This window comes from Bombina bombina, chromosome 6 (assembly GCF_027579735.1).
Source record: "Bombina bombina isolate aBomBom1 chromosome 6, aBomBom1.pri, whole genome shotgun sequence".
Classification (NCBI taxonomy): domain Eukaryota; kingdom Metazoa; phylum Chordata; class Amphibia; order Anura; family Bombinatoridae; genus Bombina; species Bombina bombina.
Window position 1 is genome coordinate 708,855,097 of NC_069504.1, and position 23,466 is coordinate 708,878,562.

The window sequence follows — 23,466 nt, forward strand, 5'->3', positions numbered from 1 at the left end:
TGCATGAAGGGTTAAAACCAGTAGGTAATACATTTGTGCATAACATCTGTTGCAAGTATTCATTGGATGATCAAGACAGCTCTTAGTATGGAACAAACCTTTACTTAAAAGGGACATGAAGACATTAAAGGGACAGTCTACACCAGAATTTTTATTGTTTTAAAAGATAGATAATCCCTTTATTACCCATTCCCCAGTTTTGCATAACTAGCACAGTTATATTAATATACTTTTAACCTCTGTGATTATCTTGTATCTAAGCCTCTGCAAACTGCCCCTTTTTCAGTTCTTTTGACAGACTTGCAGTCTAGCCAATCAGTGCCTGCTCCCAGATAACTTCTTGTGCACGAGCACAGTGTTATCGATATGAAATACGTGAACTAACACCCTCTAGTGGTGAAAAACTGTTAAAATGCAATCTGAAAGAGGCAGTCTTCAAGGTCTAAGAAATTAGCATATGAACCTCCTAGGTTAAGCTTTCAACTAAGAACAACAAGAGAACAAAGCAAAATTGGTGATAAAAGTAAATTGGAAAATTGTTTAAAATTACATGCTCTGAATCATGAAAGTTTATTTTGGCCTAGACTGTCCATTTAAACCACAATTTAGAGGTGTACAATTAAAAATAAATAAAATCCAACTCACTGCTCTTGGTATCTGTTATGGAAACTTGGCACTTCCATTAGAGCTTACTTAAGGTGTGTGCACTCTACAACAGAGTCTGTAAAGGTTTGTAACAGTGCTCAAGATTTGTGCACACCGCACCACCTTTTTAGATATGTTCTCATGAAAAGGCCATGATTAAAAAGGAAACTGCAGCATCTAAAAAAGGTTTTAGAAGCAAGTACAGTTTGCTTTTTTATACTGAAGAGTGTTTTATATTTGATGTTCTTTGCAACATGGAATATAAACAAACAGTGAAAGGAAGAAACCAGACAAACATGGACACAAACTTATTTAATTAGAAACTGAACGAACATCTGTACATTCCAAAACAATCATACAGTTTGTGATGAGCCCTGCCGGCTATAAATTAGAGGCAAAAGAAACTTTGGAAGGGTAACAAAAGAAACAGATTTCCCCTTTCAACGCACTGCCGGGCACTATGAGGGAAGCAGGTCTTGGCAAAAGTTTTAACACTGTGCCTCCATTTGATGTCAGAGGTGAGTAGAGCAGAAAGCCCATTATAGTAGTTCTGTACAGCCACAAATAAAGCTCTTCGGCAAACTGGAAAGAGCAGCAATCTAGATTCAGTAAACAAGTCTCTTAATAAGTTTAGAGAATCCATTTTAAATGCAGTTCCTCATTGTCACTATGATTAGTCCAATTGCTGAAAAGCAATACAAAGCCGTCTTGTACACAACCAGCTATGCTGGTTATAAAGCCCACTCGATAAGGCAGATTTTTTTTTTTTAAATTACTGCATCTGCATTATTGAACTGGCCAATATGAGACAAGCTTGCTTGGGGCAGCCATCTTCATGGCATCTGGCTTGTTTACAACTTCAGTCAAGAGACAGTCCACGTGTGACAACAGAATACTGAATTTGTTGATACTGCATTAGGAGAGGAAAATCCTCTGCAATGGGAAGTCTAACAAGGCTTCAAGGAGTTTCATCCACAGTGATCAAGAGGTGTAAAAAAAGGGGGAAGTCCTTTCTAGTGGGCCAAAATTAAAGAATTTCTATAGTTTAAGCCTTTCCCTCCTAGAGGTGGCATAAATCTCAAGAGAACAGCAGGCTTAATACACTTAAGGGATGAGATGGACAAGTAGAGAAATTAAGGAATTTAAAGACTAGGAGACTGAAATAAGGGATGAGTAGGTGGTCAGAATGAAAAAAGGGAAGCCAAGGAGAGAGGAGATGGGGAGGGAAGATTGACAGATCTTCCGATAAAGGGTTAAAACAAAAACAGTAAAAAATATATATATAAATTCAGAGTCTCATAGAGACAGAACTATCCCATTTCCCCTCTCCTAACTAAGACATGAAAGCCCAGGGAAGGGGAGAGCACAGGGTGGGAAGGACAGCAATGCAGTGCCATCTTTAAAGCTCATCTTTCAAAGGGGATTCTTCTTCATCATCATCATCCTCCTCTTCCTTCTCTTCTTCCTCCTTTTCGTCATCATCCTCTTCCTCCTCTCCCTCCTCTTGTGGCTCATCCTCCTTCCTCTTCTTGTCTTCCTCCTCCTGCTTCTTGCGTTCCTCCTCATCCTGCTGTTCCTTCATTTTCTTTTCTGCCTCCTGTGGAATTGTGAAAGGAAATAAGTTAGATTCTAAAGTATTATTTAGAATCTGAATATTTAACATACTTGCCTAGGAAAGAAGAGTTAACTGCCTGAATTGTTAAAGGGACATGAAAGCCAAAATTCAGACAGAACTTTCCAATTTAATTCTATTATCTAATTTGCTTTGTTCTTCTTAGCTGAAAGCATACCCAAGTAGGTTCAGGAGCACCAATGCATTACCTAGGAGCTAGCAGCTGATTTGTAGCTGCACAAACTACCCTCTTGTCATTGGTTTCTCAGATGAGCTCAGCTAGCTCCCACTAGTGCACTACTGCTTCTTCAAAAGGATACCAAAAGAATGAAAACAAATTCCATAATAGAATGCTAACTGAAAGTGGTTTGAAATCTCGTGGTCTGATCATGAAAGGAAAAGTCTGGGTTTAGTGTCATTAAAAACAGGGACATAGGGCGAAATGGTTAAAGAAACTTCAGTGAATATAGTCTATACTAAGAAATGAAGCCTTATTTACTAACTATTATAGCAAAGGAGACTGCACACAGCCAATGGTATATGGCAAACAAAACCATAATTCTATATTTTAAAATGTTTGCAGTAAAGGCACTGTTAGTATGGGCCTATGCCCGTTTTGAGCCCCACTCATGTGCAAGCGAGATCATTAGAAACCTATGTGTAGCGCTCGACGTGTGCCTCTGATTATTCTGCAACAGTCAACCCCCCCCCCCCCCCCCATGTGTGGAAAAGTAGTTATAGCACCATGTTTTTAGTTGGTGCTCTTTACCATAAATAGAAGCCAATTCCCCCAACTACATGGGCATAAGCTGTAAGTGATCAAAAGCTTAGCCCTGAATCTGTAAATCTCCAAATTTGGAAAACTGATTTAGAATATCTACTCTCTAATCTATTATGGCAAACTGGGACAAATTTAAGACCTACCTTTGTTACGCCCCATGTCTCGTTTCCATACTCTTCTGCAAACTTCTCATCGTCTGTTATAAGGAAGTTGTCAAAAATTGTACCAGATTTCACCTGCAAGAAATTGAAGTTACGAACCTGAAAGGCACAGGAAAAGATGCATCACAGTGCAATATGCTTGTGTTAAATACAAGCTCTATTTACCTGCCACAAGTCCAGACCAAGAACGCCAAAACTGTCATACTGGTAGAGGGTAGAATCTTCTGTGTATTCTGGGTTATCGATCTCTGGGTGGACCCATTTGCCTTTGTAGTTAGGGTTATCAATCTGGCTAGGCTTCCATTCTCCCTATAGGAGGGGGAAAATTAAATGTAACATTGACAAAATACTGAAAATAGGAACAGGACAGTCTATCTTTTTTTTAAATTGAACCGAGAAGATAAGTATTCACATAAAAGGAAAATCATTTGATAACCGTGGTTTTAAAAATGTTGAGTCTATTGACAGCTTGCCTACCTTGTACTCTGGATTCTGGATAACAGGAGGCTCCCATTCACCATCCATCTCCTCATCCCAATCTTCAGGTTTCACAGCATCTGGGTCAGGGATGTGCTCAGGTTTGTCCCAATCCTGTAACCGGCAAGCGCCAAGACTGGTCATTTTCAATACTGGCCAACAAGGATCCATTACATTTCAGTAAGCCAGTAATTAAGTGGACACACCCAGGCACCCACTACCACAGATACCCATGCAGCCAGATTCCAAGTGGTTCCCAAAGTTCACCCTTCAAGCTGTTTACATTTAGGCATTTAATCTTATGGTCACTATGCAATTACTACTTTGCCTGATATGAAATTTACTAAAACAGAGCACTTAATCCACTTTTAAGTTAGCAAGGAGATTGGTTCAATAGTCAGTCATTGTGGTCTTTAAAGAAACAAGAATTGGCTTTTTCCTATGTAGCTGATTGGAGAGTAAATTAGCTATCCTTTTAGACATCTTGTTTAAGTAAAGACCTGAAGACAAAACAAGTTAAATGAGAGGGACATCCAGTCACACAAACCTCAGGCTTTTTGTCATTCACGTCATCAATCTTTGGCCGGTCATCCCAGTCATCTGGCTTTGTGGCCTCAGGGTCCTTTATCTTCTTGGGAGGCAGGAAGTCCCAGTCCTCTTCAAGGCTGCCAGACTCAACCTTACTGTTGTCAATTTTTACCTCATAGGTGTTGTCCGAGCGTACAATTAAAGTGTACAAGTGGGTATAAACATCATCCTGTAGAAAGTAAAACTAAGCATTATATCCCCACCAAAACTAAAAGCCCATATACAAGTCTATTGTGAAATTGTTCCCAAAATGAAGCGTATTAATGTGTTGTCAAATTGGTTTTGCAAGATACAGAACTACTGTATAGTAAAAATTGAACCATACAAATAGGTATAACATACATTTTACATAAGGACTTATCTAGCACTGGCTGCAAAAAAACAAAAATAAACTGCTGCGACTGTCAGCTCATGTGAACAATGTAGAAAAATGGAATTGTTTTAACTTTACATGCTTCCAAAGGCATTACCTAAGATTTAAAGGAACAGTAAATACAGTAGATTTGCATAATCAACAGAACTTCATCTGAAGATGAAATGATTAAATTTTTTTTCTGTCAGATTACAAAATTATGTCTATTTCCACTCCTGTATCATGTCACAGCCATCAGCCAATTAAAATGCATATACGTATAGTCATGCACATGCTCAGCAGCTGGTGACTTAAATTGTAAATTTAAAAGAAGGACTGTACATTTTGTTAATGGAAATAAATTGGAAAGTTGTTAAAATTGCCTGCTCTGAATCATGAAAGCTTACAGGGACACCAAACTCCAAAAAATTCTCTGATTCAGGTAGAGAATACAAATTTTAAACATTCCAATTTACTTCTATTATCTAATTTGTTTCATTCTTTAGATATCCTTTGCTGAAGAAATAGCAATGCACATTGGTGAGCCAATCACACAAGGCATCTATGTACAGCCAGCAATCAGCAGCTACTGAGCCTATCTAGATATGCTTTTCCGCAAAGAATATCAAGAGAATAAAGCAAATTAAATAGAAGTAAATGAAAAAATTGCTTAAAATTGAATGCTTTCTAAATCATGAAAAAAACATTTTGGTTTCATGTCCCTTTAATCTAGTTAAAAGGGGCACACAAGATCGTTAGATTGCCTGAAGACCAGATTTAATCAAATATTATATTATGACTGAACCATTTCTAGAGACCTTAAACAGGAGATGACTTTGTAAATGGATTACAAGCAGCTTGTAGACAGGAAAATGCAACTTACTTACTGCAAGGGGTGCTATGGCACCCCTTGTCAAATTGGGTTACAGAATGAATTCTAGTCCAACTTACTAACATAAAAACTGATATCTCCTAAAGAATGGGTATTAGTGTTTGATGATATACTATTAAATAATTTTCTGCATTTAGTTTGTCCCAAACAGAATGCACCATCCTTATTTATGGGTGCTAGAATACCCCAATTATGGGTGCTACATATTGGGACATGGGTTACACTGCAGGTATGTGAAAGCCTCTACAATTATATCAGAAATGGGTTGCATTGAAAATTATGTGAAGGGGATAACATTAGACACTAAACACCTTGAGATTTGAATATAAAAAGTTTGACATAATGAACTCACTTTTCAATTTATTTTCAGGAAATTTAGCTCTGAAAATTGGGCAAATTTTCAATACTTAGAACTTTAAATGACTTCATGGCTAACTCTGCTACATATGTGTCCAATTGGCTTTAACTAATGACAACTGCAAATAAATGCATTTTATGCTAACTTTATGACAGTGGCAAGCTGGGTAGTTTGCCAACTAAAGCCCAGATTGGCTCCTCCAAATAAAGCAATAGGTGGGTGCAGTTTGGCTAACTAAAAATAAGTGCTGGGGAAAAAAATAGTTAATTTGTTTTAAAAAAAAAAAAAAAAACATTAAGACTGTTCTGATTTGTTATTCTATAGCAGCACAACAGAAATGTATTGTAATTGCAAGGTGTGTATTGTCCCTTTAATACTATGCTCCTAAATATATTTAGAGTTTAATGGGGGAGTGCAGACATAAGCTAAACATGCCACATGTCAAACTATTAATATCTTCGGGAACAGGGTGACAAAGGTTAGGATTTAATGCTTTTGAAGACTAGATGCTGTACTGCAAAGTGTTCATGTTAAACAGCCAATGCACAAGAATTAGCCCTCTCAGAAAGCAAACATCACAGCAGGAAGTCTACCTGATGTAAAATCCTTTGAATAAGCTCATCTTGTAACAATTCTGTATTTTTACTGATCTTTATTTCGTCAGTGAGCATCTTACGGCAGACCTTTGATAACACTAAGCACTTACCTTGCAGCGAATGTCTTTGTTGATCTGAAGGTTCTTTCCCTTGTATTGGAAGATTACATGCACCTTCTTGGTGGGTGGTCCACAAATATCTGGGCCTATGAAACAAACAATTTTTTAAAAAATGTCTTAGACTATATATAAAAAAAAAACCCTATTAAAATGCTTTGGTTTCTTTATTACTGGCATGTGATCAGTTTTAGGAAATGACATACTTCAGAGAAAGCATTTACCCTTTGCACCTACCCCCCTTGTATATAATCCCACTACAAAATTATTAGTTACTAAATTTACATTTTATTAGACTGCATGAAATTAAATACTTTCATATTCCATTTAAAACCAGTTTAAATTATGCTGGAGGCAATGCATGCAGCAATGGTCAATTGCTAAGGGGCTGAAGAAAATGCTTTCAACTTTATAACACCATTAAAACAAAAAAGTGGCTCCCCATCTGGCTAGGAATACTTACCGAACATGATATTGTATTCAGACTCTCCATGCATTTCAGACTGGTCAAGGCCAGAGGGGAAGAGTTTGACATATCCGCCACCACAATCAATGTTCTGCTCATGTTTCACAGAAAACTGAATCACCAGTGTTTTTCCTTCGTTAGAAAAGGACTCGAAGCGTGCTGACTGAGCATAAAAGCGAGCATCTTGGCTGGTCTGCAAACCTGATGGGACAAACAATAAAATGTATAAAATCATATACGAAAAAAAAAAAATTAACATCACCATCAGTGGGTAATTAAGGGTAGGTAAATAACATACTAGTGTAAACAAATATTATCAATGTCTGACACACATAGCTTTAATTTGTAAGGAACAAAGAATACAGCCTTGGTCACTATGCTCCTCATTTCATAGTAGAGCAATATGGTTGCACCTATTAATCCCTTTAAGACCAGCGACATACCCTGTATGGTATTTCTATGGGCTTTGCAATAGTAATATTGCAGTGACCAGGATGGAGGGGAATAGCGCAGTCCCGCTACTTACGGTAAGACTTGTGCTATTATAAACAAGGGAACCCGTAACGACCAGCGACTTACATGGTACACCGCAGTAGTTAAGGTGTTAAAGGGACAGTCAAGTCAAAATTAACTTTCAGAAGGGCATGCAATTCTAGTTTACTTTTATCATAAAGTTTGCTTTGCTCACTTTGTATTCTTTGTTGAAAGCTAAACCTATGTAGACTCAAACTGATTGTTTAGCTGTTGAAGGCCACCTCTTTTCTCTATATATTTTGACAGTTTTTCACAGACACTGCTAGTTCAGGTGTGTCAGATCAGTGTCTCAACCACAGTCCTCAATTACCCCCAACAGGAAAGGTTCATTATGGCTGAACCAGTGCACAGGTGAAATAATCAGGTGATGAGAGAGAGAGCAGGTTAGTAACCATTGTTACTGATCAGATTTCACCTGTGCTCTAGTTCAGCTATAATGAAAACCTAGCCTGTTGGGGGTACTTGAGGAACACAGTTGAGAAACAGATAACATTGCCATTTTATTAGCTTGCATTGAATGGCTAAAATGCAAGTCTGTCAAAAGAACTGAGATAAGGGGACATTCTGCAGAGGCTTAGACACAAGATCCTCCTAGGGGTAAAAAGTATATTAATATAACTGTTAGTTATGCAAAACTGGGTAAAGGGAACAACAACAAACAACCCACCACCAACATTTCAAGTAGACCAACCCCTTTTAAGCATTTTAATCTGAAAGGGAAACCACAAAATCTTACCTTTGTCCTTTTCTACGTCCCCATAGAATTTCCCAGAACTCAACAGGAATTTGCCATAGTCTGATTTGTGTTTTGATTCCACCCAGCGTTGTGTCCAGCCATCTAAAATGATAAATTCACGAGTCAAAACTTTTACTTTGCACATTTTCTCATCTTTAATGTGATCAATGTTGATTGGGACAGACTTAACAGACTTCAAAACAAGGTAAACTTGTATTCCCTAATGCATTCTTGTCACATCACCATAAAACACATTCTGTCTGTGTGAAATTAAGCATAATTCTGGTAAATGCTAATATCTGTAGCTGACTAAGACAATTACTTCCTCAAAAAATTAAATATTGTATTCATTAAAAAGTAAAGATGATTAATACAGCTCAATGTCTGTCATCAAAAGTATAATCTGCCTATGCTTTCTCTTTCATTATATGCAGCAGAGAGGGCGGAATTCTGGCATTGACTATTATTTCCCCGCCCACTCTGCTGTTTCCAGAAGATTCAGCAACCCTCCATACATCTGCACAGTTGCTTGGAGAAAGGAGGCGGGATTACAGAAGAGGATGCACAGGGAATTCAATAGAGAATACACATTTGCAGAGTTTGTTAACAAACACAGCTGTAAACGTCCATTAGTCTTTCGCCACAAGGGGTTCCTTATTATACACGCTATGCCTCAAACACATTACCTCTCATTCTTAACATACTTTAAAAATAGAAAAAGGATTACGTATGAGGCCAGGTTACATACATGCTTGGTATTTTTAAAGGAAGTCAGACATGAAAGCACTGAGGTGTGGTAAAACAATTATGTTTCATTCTTTCAGCAAGTCTGTAGCTGCCACTAAACTTGCACAGGAAATCCGGTTACCTCCCACTAAAGCTATGGATTAAAGACTAGTCTGCCCATTACCAAATGTAGAGATCCAATGTCTTCTGACCCTGGCCCATTTGTGAAGGCCATGTGTGGGTGGTTAATACACTGACAAAAATATTTGCTTTAAAAAAAAAAAAAAAAAAAAACACAAACAAACAAACAAACAGTGATAGGATATGAACTGCTAATAGTGTCCATAGCAAGTACAACCTTTGATTTATACACAGGGAAACTGTGCTAACATTTCTATTCTGCACGTATATTGACAGTACTGTAAAGTGGCAAAATCAAATTCACTAGTCAATGTCAAAATGCAACAAATTGCAAAATGCACAAGTACCCTTTATGCACAGCAGCTTTTGAAATGTAAGACATGCACTCAAAACAGAAAGAAAAAAAAAACCAAAACAGAAGCAGACAACTCTTAAAAAGGAAGACAACTGAAGGGATTCAGAACATTTTCTATTCTGTCACATCAAACAAACCTACCTCCATATTGAGAAAGGGAACAAGGGTCAGTTGTGATTTTTATGAGATATAGATATATAGATATATCACTCCAAACTGAAGTTTCAGAAGCCAAAGAAGACATCCACATAGATGAATTACATCTAGAGGCATATACTAATGCAAAGCTTATATGCTCAAATAGATTACTGCATATATTTATTTACCATTCGTACCCCTTGCTTACTAGGTATGTTCAACCACAACAAAAAGGTGACAAAGCTAAAGGCCCTCTTGAGAGACACAAAAAAAAAAGCCAGTAATTGGCAGCTACTTGCATGTCACTCAACTGGCATACTGGCCATTTCCTGCTCGGCAGCTGCAGTGTTCTGCGGCTCCCATTCGAGAATGTAGCTATAGGTTAGCCCCTTTGCAGAAGTTTAATGCAAAAATTACATTCGCTTATGAAACAGAGCATGCACTTTTTGCTTTAGAAAGTTTTAATTCAAATAAACTAAACATTGGAAGCCTACACTTTTAGAAGCCAAAGTTCCATAAATGCTACAATAACCAAATCAATAATAAACAAGGGATGACCGCCCAATAATCGCTACATGTTCGAGAACACACACAATAAAGTGGAGTCTAATTATGCAATTACTTGTATACTAGTTTATTATAATTAATTTAAACACGTACTTCTCTAGGAAATTGCAGATTTTTATCATTAACGTCTGATATTCATTTTACGGAGTTGTATTCATATTCAGTCAAAGTTGAAAAAGGGTTTGGCTTAAACACAACTATAGCACGAATCAAACTCCATATAACACAGCTACAACATCTTATTAACCACCTCAATGCCTAATTATGTAGGCTAAAATAGAGCAAGGAAATGCTCTGAGTAAATTATACACATATATGTCCCATGTGACAATGACACCATATCCCTAGCGTGTATGACATACCTCCATCATTAAATTCTTCTTTGAAGTACACAGCAGGGTCGGCTAGGACTAGAGCAGCCAATAACGGCAGAATGAGGAGAGCAGCGTGGGCCATAACGAGCGCCCTGACAGACTCAAAACCGGCAGCTGACAAGAACCACTGAGCAAACCAAGCGCGTCGGTCACCGATTATATATCACTACAGCACTCCCTCCTCCCTGCTAACCTAACATTGGACGCTGCGACATCGGTGTCCACATATCATTGGTTAGAGTGAGCTGCCACTTAAGGTACCCAGATGGCTACTTTGGATTGGTTGACGCTACAACCAATAAAAGTTCAACACGCAGTGGGCCTCCTACTAGGCGTCTGCTGGTTGGCTTAAGAAATGGTGATGGTGGAAGTAGGAGAGGTCAAGCGGGCAAAGCAACTGGAAGTGAGGTCATGTGATCTCTCGGTTAAGCATGTATTGTGGGCGTGTGACTGGTGGGGTAATTAACCTGATCTGAAGTGTAGTAATAATTGCAGCTTTACAAATGAAGTAAAAAGATCACGCCTTGTTGTATGGAGCTTTGTATAGACGTGGTCTTTCGTCATCTGTGTAAAGTGTTAAAGGGAAATTTTGCTATAAAATTATCAAACGTGTATGTTATTCCTTAGTGACCAGCAGTTAAGTGGAACCTATACATTTAACAATGTTTTGTTACATCAGGAATCCTACTGTTTCCCCTGACCTGGCAAACAATTCCCTTGGGATGCCTCCCCTCCCTTATTCCTACAACCTTACATTTTTACTATACTTTTTTTTTTTCTTTTCTCTCTCCTTTCCCTCACCCCTGTCATACTCCTCTGTCGCCTCGGACTACCATTCACCCAACTAATAGTTCATTATAACCTTATGATTCCATTATAACCCTGGGACTTCTTTGAGCCCTGTTGGACAGCGCATTGTCTTAGTCCTCACTCCTTCGGGTAAGAACAAACCAGAATTCAGATTGATTGTGACCCTTATTTTTGACCCCCTGCGCCCTTAGGGTCCTATTGGCTGCAACATGTAGTACTTATGTAAGTACAAACTAACCTGTTGACTAAATGTAATGGGTAAGAGGATATATGCTAGATCTGCAGGGCCCTTGGAGTCATAGGATTGGTCACAGACTCACAGATGATATTATGTATGTAAACGCAAACTAATATGAGGACTTAACCCTTTCGTGACTGGGTTAAAGTGTCTACATCGGAACAACTGTTTCGATGTAGACAAATTTAAACCACGCGATCTTGCACACGATCGCGAGATTTCAATTGTTGGATCACATCTAGGGGGCGTCCCTACAACCCTAGGAACGCCCTCCAGACCTCGATTAAATCCTGGAAGCACAGAAGGCTTCAGGACAGCCGTTGGCTATGACGTTCTATTCTGTCATAACGGCTTTAAAGCCCAGTGTAATTATGACGGAATAGAACGGCATAACGGCATTAAAAGGTTAATGTATAGTTTATTATGTTTATATATTGGATCACTCCGGTCCACAGAGTGTTAAGGTTACAAGATGTTTAGGGGACCCCCAGGTTCTCAGAATTTCTTGCTGATCTACTGCTTGTAGTATTTTTGTTATTTTTTTCTCAGAATTGTTTGTAAATTAACGCATTTTATGTGGAAATCTAGAAATCTACTCATCTTGTTTGGACTCACTGAAACAAACTCTGGTCTCACATGAGTTACTTGTTGGACAGTAGTTTCCACATGCTGGATTAAAAAAGTAAAAAGGAGGTTGCATAGCAAGGCCCGTCATATTTATCTCCTGGACTCAATAATGAATGTACTGCACAAGATATGCCTATGCATTAGATATCTGAGCCCAAGGGTATCTGTCTGGTTATATTGCCATCCATATGCTTTTCTGGTATGTAATTGCTTCCTCAATAAAGATGATTTTACAAAAAAAAAAAAAAGTTTTGTTTTTGCATTATTTTTTTTATTATGCATGCAGCCTCCTAGTCGGGTCGGTTCCTTAAGTGCTAGTTTATTTGTGTATGGATTTTACAGCACACCATTTTTAAAAAAGTTTCCAATTTACTTCTATTATTAAATTTGCTTCATTCCCATGATATTCATTTTTATTTTTTTAAATCAAAATTTTATTCAGGTAACAATCAGAAGTCACATTGCAACAGCAAAACAATTTTATCGGGGTTTATAATAGCCAAGTGATATAATGAAAACAACATTACGTCTTGTAGAAAATGATCACAGTAAATATGCTGTAAGTTAAATGCCTAAATTGCTACTGGGCTACCAGAAATGCTTCTTTTTTCTCTCCACTGTGCTTAAAAGTACAGCCACCGCTCTTTTAAGGCTGCTGCTAAATCTCCAACGCTAAAAATTTCACTTTGTTCCGTAGATTAAACGGATGTCTGACAAAGTTCAAAAACAGTATTTGTTATGCCATTCTTGGCAATTATACAGTGTGGCCTTTAACATTGTAGTGCACACCGGAATAAAAATGAAAGCGACTGGCACTTTTCTTCCCCCTTTTTTTCTTTCAACTAAAGCGTTCACCTCATGAAGAGCGTTCACCTCAGCTGCAAGATTACCCAAATAATATAATGAATAATTAAACTTGGTAGTCTTTAACTACATTTAACTTTGAGGGGAGAGAAGCCCATGCTTTTTAGTTAGATCAAATGCCAATAAATTGCTCAAAAGCATTTTGCTATAAGCAGGGAAATAAAACACAAACCTTCCTACCAAACTTCTATAATGATTTATATGAAAAACAGAAGGTTGATCGCAAAAGAACCCACTGAATTTCTAATATATTAAAGGGTTCAGTTTATCAGGAATGCTATATCTATACATTTAGATACATCTAAAAAAAATTACAATGGTTGATCTTTGTTCAACGAAGAAGAAAACAAAAATAAAATGTTACTCGATGGATGGAGTACAGTTTTGAAGACCGAAATTATTTTTGCGAATACAACTGCAGACGTGCGGGAGTCCGAAATTATATAACCTCCTGTGTTTAGAAATATCGCGTACGTTCCATGTAGGATTCCCGGGTGTGTCGTGGGATACCATAGAGAGCGCTCCGCGAGATCGGGGACAACCTGCTCTCTGCTCTGTACCCATCAATGCTGGATCTGCATAAAGGGCTTCAATCCCTTGAGTAATATGGGTTAGCCACTGGGGGTGGAAGAAGATGGGTATTGAACATGCTCCCTGTATGCAATGGAGACAGCTGGGGATGGAGGGGGGAGAGAAGGTAGCCTACGATCCACATAGTCCTCCTATGCAGAGGGCCTCACACGGTAGCGCTGGTAGAAGTCGATGATTCTTTCTCGATCGTCATAATAAACACGCTCAGCCTAGGCTGCAGTGTTTAAGGCGGACTTCACGGGGGCATGTAAGGATCTGCATAAGGATCAGGAGGATAGCCCGTTTCTTGCGCAAGCTCCAAAGCTATTTGGTCTAGGGGGCATTCTTTGGACCAGTGGCCATCCTTCCCGCAACAATAACATCGGCTTCGTTCTCCCATTCCCGGTGTGATGCGCAGACGGCTTGTTAATAGTTGAATGTGCATCCATTTGCCTTTTAAATCAAAGTTGTCAAGATTCCTAATGGCATCAAGTGCATTGTCAGACCTCTCCATGTGCAAAAAGGCGTAATCCTTCACTATGCAGGACAGGTCCAAATTCCAGGACAGGTCCAAATTCTTCAAATTTAGCCTTCAGTTCCTTGATGGTGATTCTGGAAGAAATGTTACTCACATGCAGCTTAGTGGAAGCCTTGGGCTTCCCTTTGCTGGTCTCTACATTAATTTTAACTCCGTGGAGTTCATATTGGTGCAGGTTACGTATGGCTTTCTCAGCTGCTTAGATGCAATCTTACAAGCCATTGCACAGAGCCAGTTGAGCTACCTGGAGGATAGCTCTCATCTCCTTGAAAGCCTAGAACACACCCAATGGCAGCCAGACTTTACTTGGATAGTAGTGGACATCTCTTCACTATACACATGCATCCCTCACTCCCTAGGAGTTCAAATCATTGAACACTTTCTAACCAAACAATTAAACTTGGATGATACTACCACGTGTTTCATTGGTGACATTTTGAGGTATCTGTTATCACATCATTTTTTTCTATTTAATCTTGAGTTTTTCAAGCAAATCTGTGGCACGGCGATGGGGGCAAAATTTGCCCCATCGTTTCCCAACTTATATGTCGCCTGGTGGGAACTTAACTACATTTATAGTTTGCAAAATCCGTGGCATGAGGACATCACCATGTTTGTAAGATATATTGATGACCTGCTGTTTATCATTAAAAAAAACACTTGATGACCCCTCGTTCCATGAATTTATGCAATATTTAAACCATAACAATATGGGACTTAAATTCACTGGAACGCACAGCAACACAGAGGTAAACTTTTTAGATTTGACCTTATACATTGAAAATGGTCAAATAAACACAAAAACCTTCAGAAAACCCACTGCAGGGAACACAATTTTACATGCTACATCTCAGCCTCCTAAACATTTAATTTCAGCTATTCCGAAAGGCCAATTTATCAGACCCAGACGCAATACCAAGTCAGACAGAATCTATGACCGACAAGCCAAAGAGCTTGAAAACCGCCTGGTACAAATAGGATATAGGAGGGAGACTTTAGCTCAATGTCGCCAACAGGTCAAAACTTTCAAAATTGATCACAATAAAAAATGTGATAAAAATTCAAATTCTGATAGTTTCTCAGATTTTGTAGTGTTCATCACAGAATACACTACACAATTTAACTCTATTGTCAAAATCCTTAAGAAACATGCATCTCCTATTAGGAGATGAAACACTTAAACATTGTGTTGACAAGTGCAAATTCGTCCCCAAAAAAACGAGAACTCTGGCACAGTCACTTTCACCAAGTATGGTCAAAAAGAATATATCTGAGCTAGAGTCCAGGTGGCTAACACATAAAGGAAATTACAAATGTGGCAGCAAAAACTGCAACACTTGTGCCCTAATCTTAAAAGGCAATACGTTTACCTCCAGTATCACCAATCAAACATTTGACATCAATTTTTATGCTAACTGTGGTAGCCAATGGGTAGTATATTTGCTAACATGTAATTTATATAAAAATCAATACACAGGCCAAACATCTAGGGAACTCAGAAAAAGAGTAGGAGAACATGTTAGGGATGTAAAAAAATTATGTTAAAAAGTCTGCTGCTGCCAGTCATTTTAATGGTGTGCACTTTACAAATATAGCTGACATATCTGTCCAAGTAATAGATCAAGTACCTATTAGAGGGGGTAACAAACATAAACTCTTAGATAAAAGAGAATTGTTTTGGATTCTCAAATTAAAAACCAAAACACCTTTGGGTTTGAACAGATAATTTGACATCAGTTATTTTATTGATGGCTGATGCCAGTTCTGCTATTTCACAACACAAATATGCTTAATGTATATATACTCATCTCCTTCTTTACTGTATACCAGTTTTTTTCATGAGTAAATCCTTGTTTCATTCCTCTTATTAGTACCTTGCCACTGTTATTATAACAGTTTTTTTCAAATTTAGTTCATTTGCACTTGCCATTTTCTTTTCATTAATTTAGCATTTCTATGTTACATAGTTTAGTATGCTTGTTCATCTATGTGCATTGTTATGCCATCCACATCCCTGTGATTATATCATTAAGCAGTGTTGCTTTTTTATTTAAAATCTACACTGTATGTGTTTTAATTATTTTTTTGTTTGTGAGTAGTAAGGGGTTAACCAATTGTTGCTTTTTGCATAAATTGTCTGCCCCTTTCCTGTTCCTCCAGTCTATGATTAAGCGCCACTAGGGGGCGTGAAATGCGTAAGGCAGTCCTTCCTGTGTATGCCCTTTGCCTGGGAACACTATACTTTTATATTGGAACCAATAAAACTTACATTTTTTACTTTTACACTAACTGAGTAAAGCCTGCAATTCTTGAACTTAGTTGTCTTCCGGCCTGATCCGCCATTCGCTAAGGCTCTCCGGGTGTGCTTGGGTAGCAGTTACTGCTTTTTTGTGAATCTGCACTAATTGGAGTTTCTAACCGTGTTCCGGAAATACCCCCCTTGGATACTTCCTCAGTTGCTTCTCTGTCATCCATATGGACAAATCCATAATTTTTGATGATGTCACACTCTGACACTGTTTCATACTGCTCAAACAGAGTCCTCAGCTCTGACTGGTTCGCCTCACGGGGCACATTGCCAATAAAAATCTTCACCATTTTTACAGGACCTGCTGCCTCATGCTCCCGCTGATCACCCATTCCCATGATATTCTGTGTTGAAGAGATACCTAGGTAGGCATCTGGAGCACTACATGACAGGAAATAGTGCTGCCATCTAGTGTTCTTGCAAATGGATAACAATCTTACAAAACTTCGATTTTTGCTACCCGTCAAATTTTCCTACCCTCTCAGTGCTCATACGCACACTTACGTCACTGCATTCAACATATGCTATAAAGCATGTGTGGAATGCGGTGATATATGTACCCTCATGCGCACGGAGAGGGGTAACAAAATTTGAGTGCATATAAAATTATATATACACTCACGGACCACTTTATTAGGTACTCCTTGCTAGTACCGGGTTGGACCAAAAAAACAAAAGGTAAGACTCTACCGAGCAAAAGAAAACTTAAGCTTCATTCCAAAGTTAAAAAAGAGACAAATACACAAAGAAGAGGGCTCGTCTTACGTGTTTCAAGCCGCAACAGGCCGCTTACTCATAGACACTGAGCACAGGTAAAAAGCAGTTACATTTAAAAATCAAACAACGAATCATCAAGAAGCTCAGCATAATGACATCATCACTTCAAATTATAGTTCCCTACATCAGTGTTGTGGTAGTGACCCATCTAAATCAACGGAAAATAAAAACAATTTAAAGTTAACCTGTTGAAAGTAGTAGTATTTTCTGTTGATTTAGATGGATCACTACCACAACACTGATATACATCTCTATAATTTGAATTGATGATGTCACTATGATGAGCTTGTTGATGATTGGTTGTTTGACTTTTTAATGTAACAGCTTTTTACTTGTGCTCAGTGTCTATGAGTAAGCAGCACTGTTGCTGCGTGAAACTCGTAAGACAAGCCCTCTTCTTTGTGTATTTGTCTCTTTTTTAGCTTTGGAATAAAGCTCACGTTTTCTGTTGCTCGGTAGTGGCTTACCTTTTGTTTTCTTGAATTAAAGGAACACTGAACCCAAATTTTTTTTCTTTCGTTATTCAGATAGAGCATGCAATTTTAAGCAACTTTCTAATTTACTCCTATTATCAATTTTTCTTCGTTCACTTGCTATCTTTATTTGAAAAACAAGGCATCTAAGCTTCTTTTTTGGTTCAGTACTCTGGACAACACTTTTTTTTATTCGTGGATGAATTTATCCACCAATCATCAAGAAAAACCCAGGTTATTCACCAATAATGGGCCGGCATATAAACTTACATTCTTTCATTTCAAATAAAGATACCAAGAGAATGAAGAAAATTTGATAATAGGAGTAAATTAGAAAGTTGCTTAAAATTGCATGCTCTATCTGAATAACAAAAGAAAAAAAAATGGATTCAGTGTCCCTTTAAGCAGTTGGTCCACCTCTTTTAGTCGGCTCCACGCAGACCCTTGCACTGCATTGACCCACGCCAGCTGACACCTGTGGAATCTGCAGCAGTATCTTTTCTCTCTACCGGGTTGGACCCCCTTTTGCCTTCAGATTTGCCTAATTCTTCGTGGCATAGATTCAACAAGGTGTTGGAAACATTCCTCAGACATTTTGGTCCATATTGACATGATAGCATCACGCAGTTCCTGGAGATTTGTCGGCTGAACATCCATGATGCAAATCTCCCGTTCCACCACATCCCAAAGGTTCTCTATTGGATTGAGATCTGGTGACTGTGGAGGCCATTGGAGTACAGTGAACTCATTGTCATGTTCAAGAAATCAGTTTGAGACATTGTCATGGACTGGACAAAATTATTGGCACCCTCAATGTAATATTTGGTAGCACACCCCTTGGAAAAAAATAACTGAAATCAATCACTTCCTGTAACCATCAATGAGTTTCTTACACCTCTCTACTGGAATTGTGGACCACTCTTCTTTTACAAACTGCTCCAGGTCTCTCAGATGGAAAGGGTTGCTTTTCCAGACTGCTGTTTTGAAATCTCTCCACAGGTGCTCTATGGGATTGAGATCTGGACTCATTGCTGGCCAGTTCAGTACTCTCCAGCACTTTGTCTTAAACTATTTCTGGGTGCTTTTTGACTTGTGCTTTGGGTCATTGTCCTGCTGTAAGACCCATAACCTCTGATGGAGACCCAACTTTCTGACACTGGGCTCTACATTGCACCACAGAATACTTTGGTAGTCTTCAGATTTCATAATGCCATGCACACAATCAAGACATCCAGTACCTGAAGCAGCAAAGCAACTCCAAAACATCAGTGAACCTCCACCATGTTTGACTGTAGGGACGTTATTCTTTTCTTTAAAAGCCTCATTTCTTTTTCTGAAAACAGTAGAATGATGGGCTTTACCAAAAAGCTGTAATTTTGTTTCATCTGTCCAAAGCACATTCTCCCAAAAGGATTTTTGCTTCCTCAGGTAAGTTTTGACAAATTCCAATCTGGCTTTTTTATTTTTCTGTGTCAGCAGTGGGGTCCTTTTGGGTCTCCTACCATAGCCTCATTTTTCATTCAGATGCCGACGTATAGTGGGAGTTGACACATTTGTACCCTGCGCCTGAAGGTCAGCTTCAATTTGTCTGGAAGTTGATCAATGTTCTTTATCCATCATTCAAACATTCCTTTGTTGCAATCTTTGATCAATTTTTCTCTTTCGTCCACATCCAGGGAGTTTAGCTACAGTGCCATGGGCTGTAAACTTCTTGACAATGTTGTGCACAGTGGACACAGGAACATTAAGATCTCTGGAGACGGACTTGTAACCTTGATATTGTCCATCCTTTTCCACAATTTTTGTTCTCAAATTCTCAGACAGTTTGTTTCTGTTTGTTCTCTCCTCCATGCTCAGTGTGGCATGCAGAGACACACAACAGAACGGTTGAGTCAATTTTTCACCATTTTAACTGGTTGCCAGTGTGATTTATATATTGTCAGCACCTGTTAATTGATACAGGTGAGTTTAATTACAAATTACAGGTGCATCACAAACTTGGAATGCAATTATTTCTTACAATTTTGAGAAGGTGCCAATAATTTTGTCCAGTCTATTTTGTTATGTGGAATGTGTCAGATTTGGCTTTTTTTTCTCTCTCCACTTTTTTGTGTCATACAAATACAAACAAAATAAATAAACATGAGAATGCCTAAACATTTGTAATTGCAACACTTTTTTGGGCGAAGTGGTGCATTATCTGACAGAGATGCAGCGGTGACAATATTTTTGGCCATAACTGTATATATGATATATAAGTATTAAAAACAAGAGTTTTATTTCATATATTAATACCTCAACTATGGAGGATATCCATGTGTCGCTGTGGACCCTACTTGAGGACTTAAAAACTAAGATAGACAGCAGGTTTGCTGGCCTTGCTGCACTTTGCCGCACTATAGGCGGTAGCCATTTACCCCAACAGAATGAGACTGCACCTACAATTACCAAGGAAGCAGCGCTTACACTTAAAAGAGACTCTTCTGGCTGGATAGAGCTGATAGCTGAGGCATACAATGAAAATACTGGCACCCCACAACAAGCAATCCCATGAGGGACAGTAACAGGCAGGGCAATACGAGTTTGGTGGACCACGTTCTCTGGCTGTCACCCCGTGCAATGCGGCCGGTCTCTCGGGAGATGGATTTTCCATTTTATATGTGGGACATGACATCGGCTACACACCGGCTCACCAGCACTTGTACAAACCCCTAATTGTACTTTTAGATGAGAGGACAACTCAAAATTAGGGTCGGATAATAACTATGACTGAATGGTATTGTGAATGAATCTGTGTGGCTAGCCCAATGACAGTTCACATTGTCTCCATAGTCAGATATGAGTAATTTATTCTATATCTCTGTTAATATGTAAATTTTTCATGCAGATTTTAATTTTTAGGATTTATATATATGAAGATACCCAATATGAAGTTTGTTTATAATCCTACCTTGCTTATTGCAGAAACAGGCATGGAAGGCAGTATTAGTCTATTGTCTAATTAATCTAACTCATCGCTGTGGAATGGCTACCCCTGCCTGCCCACTATACCCTACATAACTTCTAAGTTTCCTATATTCCCGCAATTTAGTCCTATTAGCTAGAGGTCTGCAGCCTGAAATTAATAATTGTTAACCCCTCTAAGCAAAACATTAGACACCTTTCTATTACCAGATGACTTTCAATTGTAAGCCTTGTTTGTTGTTCCCCAAACCTTGCTCTTTTACCCTATCTGATCTCCTCGGCTTATGTTTATATTTGTTTATATTTATATGTTTAAGAAAGGCAGGTTAAGTATGAGCTAGCTACATTATCGTTCTAGTTGAGGTTATGGGAACTCTCTTGTGTTTTCACACTTAACATAATATTTACATGTGAAAGGTTCACCTGACTGGCTTAACTTCATATGATACCCCACAATGGCCCCCATATCAGGTCTCTACGTCCTCACAAAGATGCTTTCTAATCCTCCACACTGGTTTAAATACGGAACATCCTGCTGACTGGAAGTTTGTACTACTTCTCCCTAGGAGTTGTGACATGCATCTATAATACTTCTGCCAAAATGTCATGGTGGGACGCTAGTTGGTAATTTGTTATTGCCCAGTCAAGATATGTTGGGGGGTACAACATAAATTCCTCCATACACCTTTACTACAGGTATCTACTTTGTATCTCTACTGAGTATTCAACAACAAAAATACACCTATTTTTCTGTACTACATTTTTATATCACCTATTTTGCTCAATGATCTTAATGCTATTTTTATAGCTTATATATGTTTTCATTTTTCTCAATGTCGGTTGATCTCAAACATTTTTATTTTTAATTCTATATTATATTACAGTGTATTACGCTATTACATCATTATCCTATTGTCAGGATATCTGTGAGTGTTATTAAATAATATATATGTATGTATATTTTATCTACACATAGATATATGATATAACCAAGAACTCATTTTATTTGTGAAACTGTTTGTAAAACAACCCCCCTCTTGGTCTGAAACACAGACTTGTAGAAAAAAAGAAATAGACAGGAATTATAAAAAAAACAAACTATGGCCTAGATTTAGAGTTGGGCGGTAGCCGTGAAAACCAGCGTTAGAGGCTCCTAACGCTGGTTTTTACCGCCCTCTGGTATTTGGAGTCAGTCATTAAAGGGTCTAACGCTCACTTTCCAGCCGCGACTTTTCCATACCGTAGATCCCCCTACGCCTTTTGCGTATCCTATCTTTTCAATGGGATCTTTCTAACGCCGGTATTTAGAGTCGTGGCTGAAGTGAGCGTTAGAAATCTAACGACAAAACTCCAGCCGCAGAAAAAAGTCAGTAGTTAAGAGCTTTCTGGGCTAGCGCCGGTTTATAAAGCTCTTAACTACTGTGCTCTAAAGTACACTAACACCCATAAACTACCTATGTACCCCTAAACCGAGGTCCCCCCCACATCGCCGCCACTCGATTAAATTTTTTTAATCTGCCGACCGCCACCTACGTTATCCTTATGTACCCCTATTCTGCTGCCCCTAACACCGCCGACCCCTATATTATATTTATTAACCCCTAATCTGCCCCCACAACGTCGCCTCCACCTGCCTACACTTATTAACCCCTAATCTGCCGAGCGGACCGCACCGCTATTATTATAAAGTTATTAACCCCTAATCCGTCTCACTCCCGCCTCAATAACCCTATAATAAATAGTATTAACCCCTAATCTGCCCTCCCTAACATCACCGACACCAAACTTCAAACATTAACCCCTAATCTGCCGACTGGAGCTCACCGCTATTCTAATAAATGTATTAACCCCTAAAGCTAAGTCTAACCCTAACACTAACACCCCCCTAAGTTAAATATAATTTAAATCTAACGAAATAAATTAACTCTTATTAAATAAATTATTCCTATTTAAAGCTAAATACTTACCTGTAAAATAAATCCTAATATAGCTACAATATAAATTATAATTATATTATAGCTATTTTAGGATTTATATTTATTTTACAGGTAACTTTGTATTTATTTTAACCAGGTACAATAGCTATTAAATAGTTAAGAACTATTTAATAGCTAAAATAGTTAAAATAATTACAAAATTACCTGTAAAATAAATCCTAACCTAAGTTACAATTAAACCTTACACTACACTATCAATAAATTAATTAAATAAAATACCTACAATTACCTACAATTAAACCTAACACTACACTATCAATACATTAATTAAATACAATATCTACAAATAAATACAATGAAATAAACTAACTAAAGTACAAAAAATAAAAAAGAACTAAGTTACAAACAATAAAAAAATATTTACAAACATCAGAAAAATATTACAACAATTTTAAACTAATTACACCTACTCTAAGCCCCCTAATAAAATAACAAAGACCCCCAAAATAAAAAAATGCCCTACCCTATTCTAAATTACAAAAGTTCAAAGCTCTTTTACCTTACCAGCCCTGAACAGGGCCCTTTGCGGGGCATGCCCCAAAGAATTCAGCTCTTTTGCTTGTAAAAAAAACACATACAATACCCCCCCCCAACATTACAACCCACCACCCACATACCCCTAATCTAACCCAAACCCCCCTTAAATAAACCTAACACTAAGCCCCTGAAGATCTTCCTACCTTAT

General features: G+C 38.2%; 1 protein-coding gene and 1 pseudogene across 1 annotated transcript; both read right to left on the reverse strand.

The window, feature by feature from the left end:
• Positions 1-942: 942 nt before the first annotated feature.
• CALR (calreticulin) lies at positions 943-10,761 on the reverse strand. The gene is made up of 9 exons (XM_053717875.1): positions 10,604-10,761; positions 8,315-8,416; positions 7,042-7,245; positions 6,573-6,667; positions 4,224-4,433; positions 3,677-3,790; positions 3,365-3,508; positions 3,182-3,274; positions 943-2,242 (listed from the first exon to the last, which is right to left on the reverse strand). Exons 1-9 carry the CDS (start codon positions 10,695-10,697, stop codon positions 2,045-2,047), a joined length of 1,254 nt encoding a protein of 417 aa, XP_053573850.1. The 5' UTR covers positions 10,698-10,761; the 3' UTR covers positions 943-2,044.
• Positions 10,762-13,593: 2,832 nt separating this feature from the next.
• Positions 13,594-16,892, reverse strand: LOC128662222 (RNA-binding protein 4B-like; annotated as a pseudogene).
• Between the last annotated feature and the right edge of the window lie 6,574 nt (positions 16,893-23,466).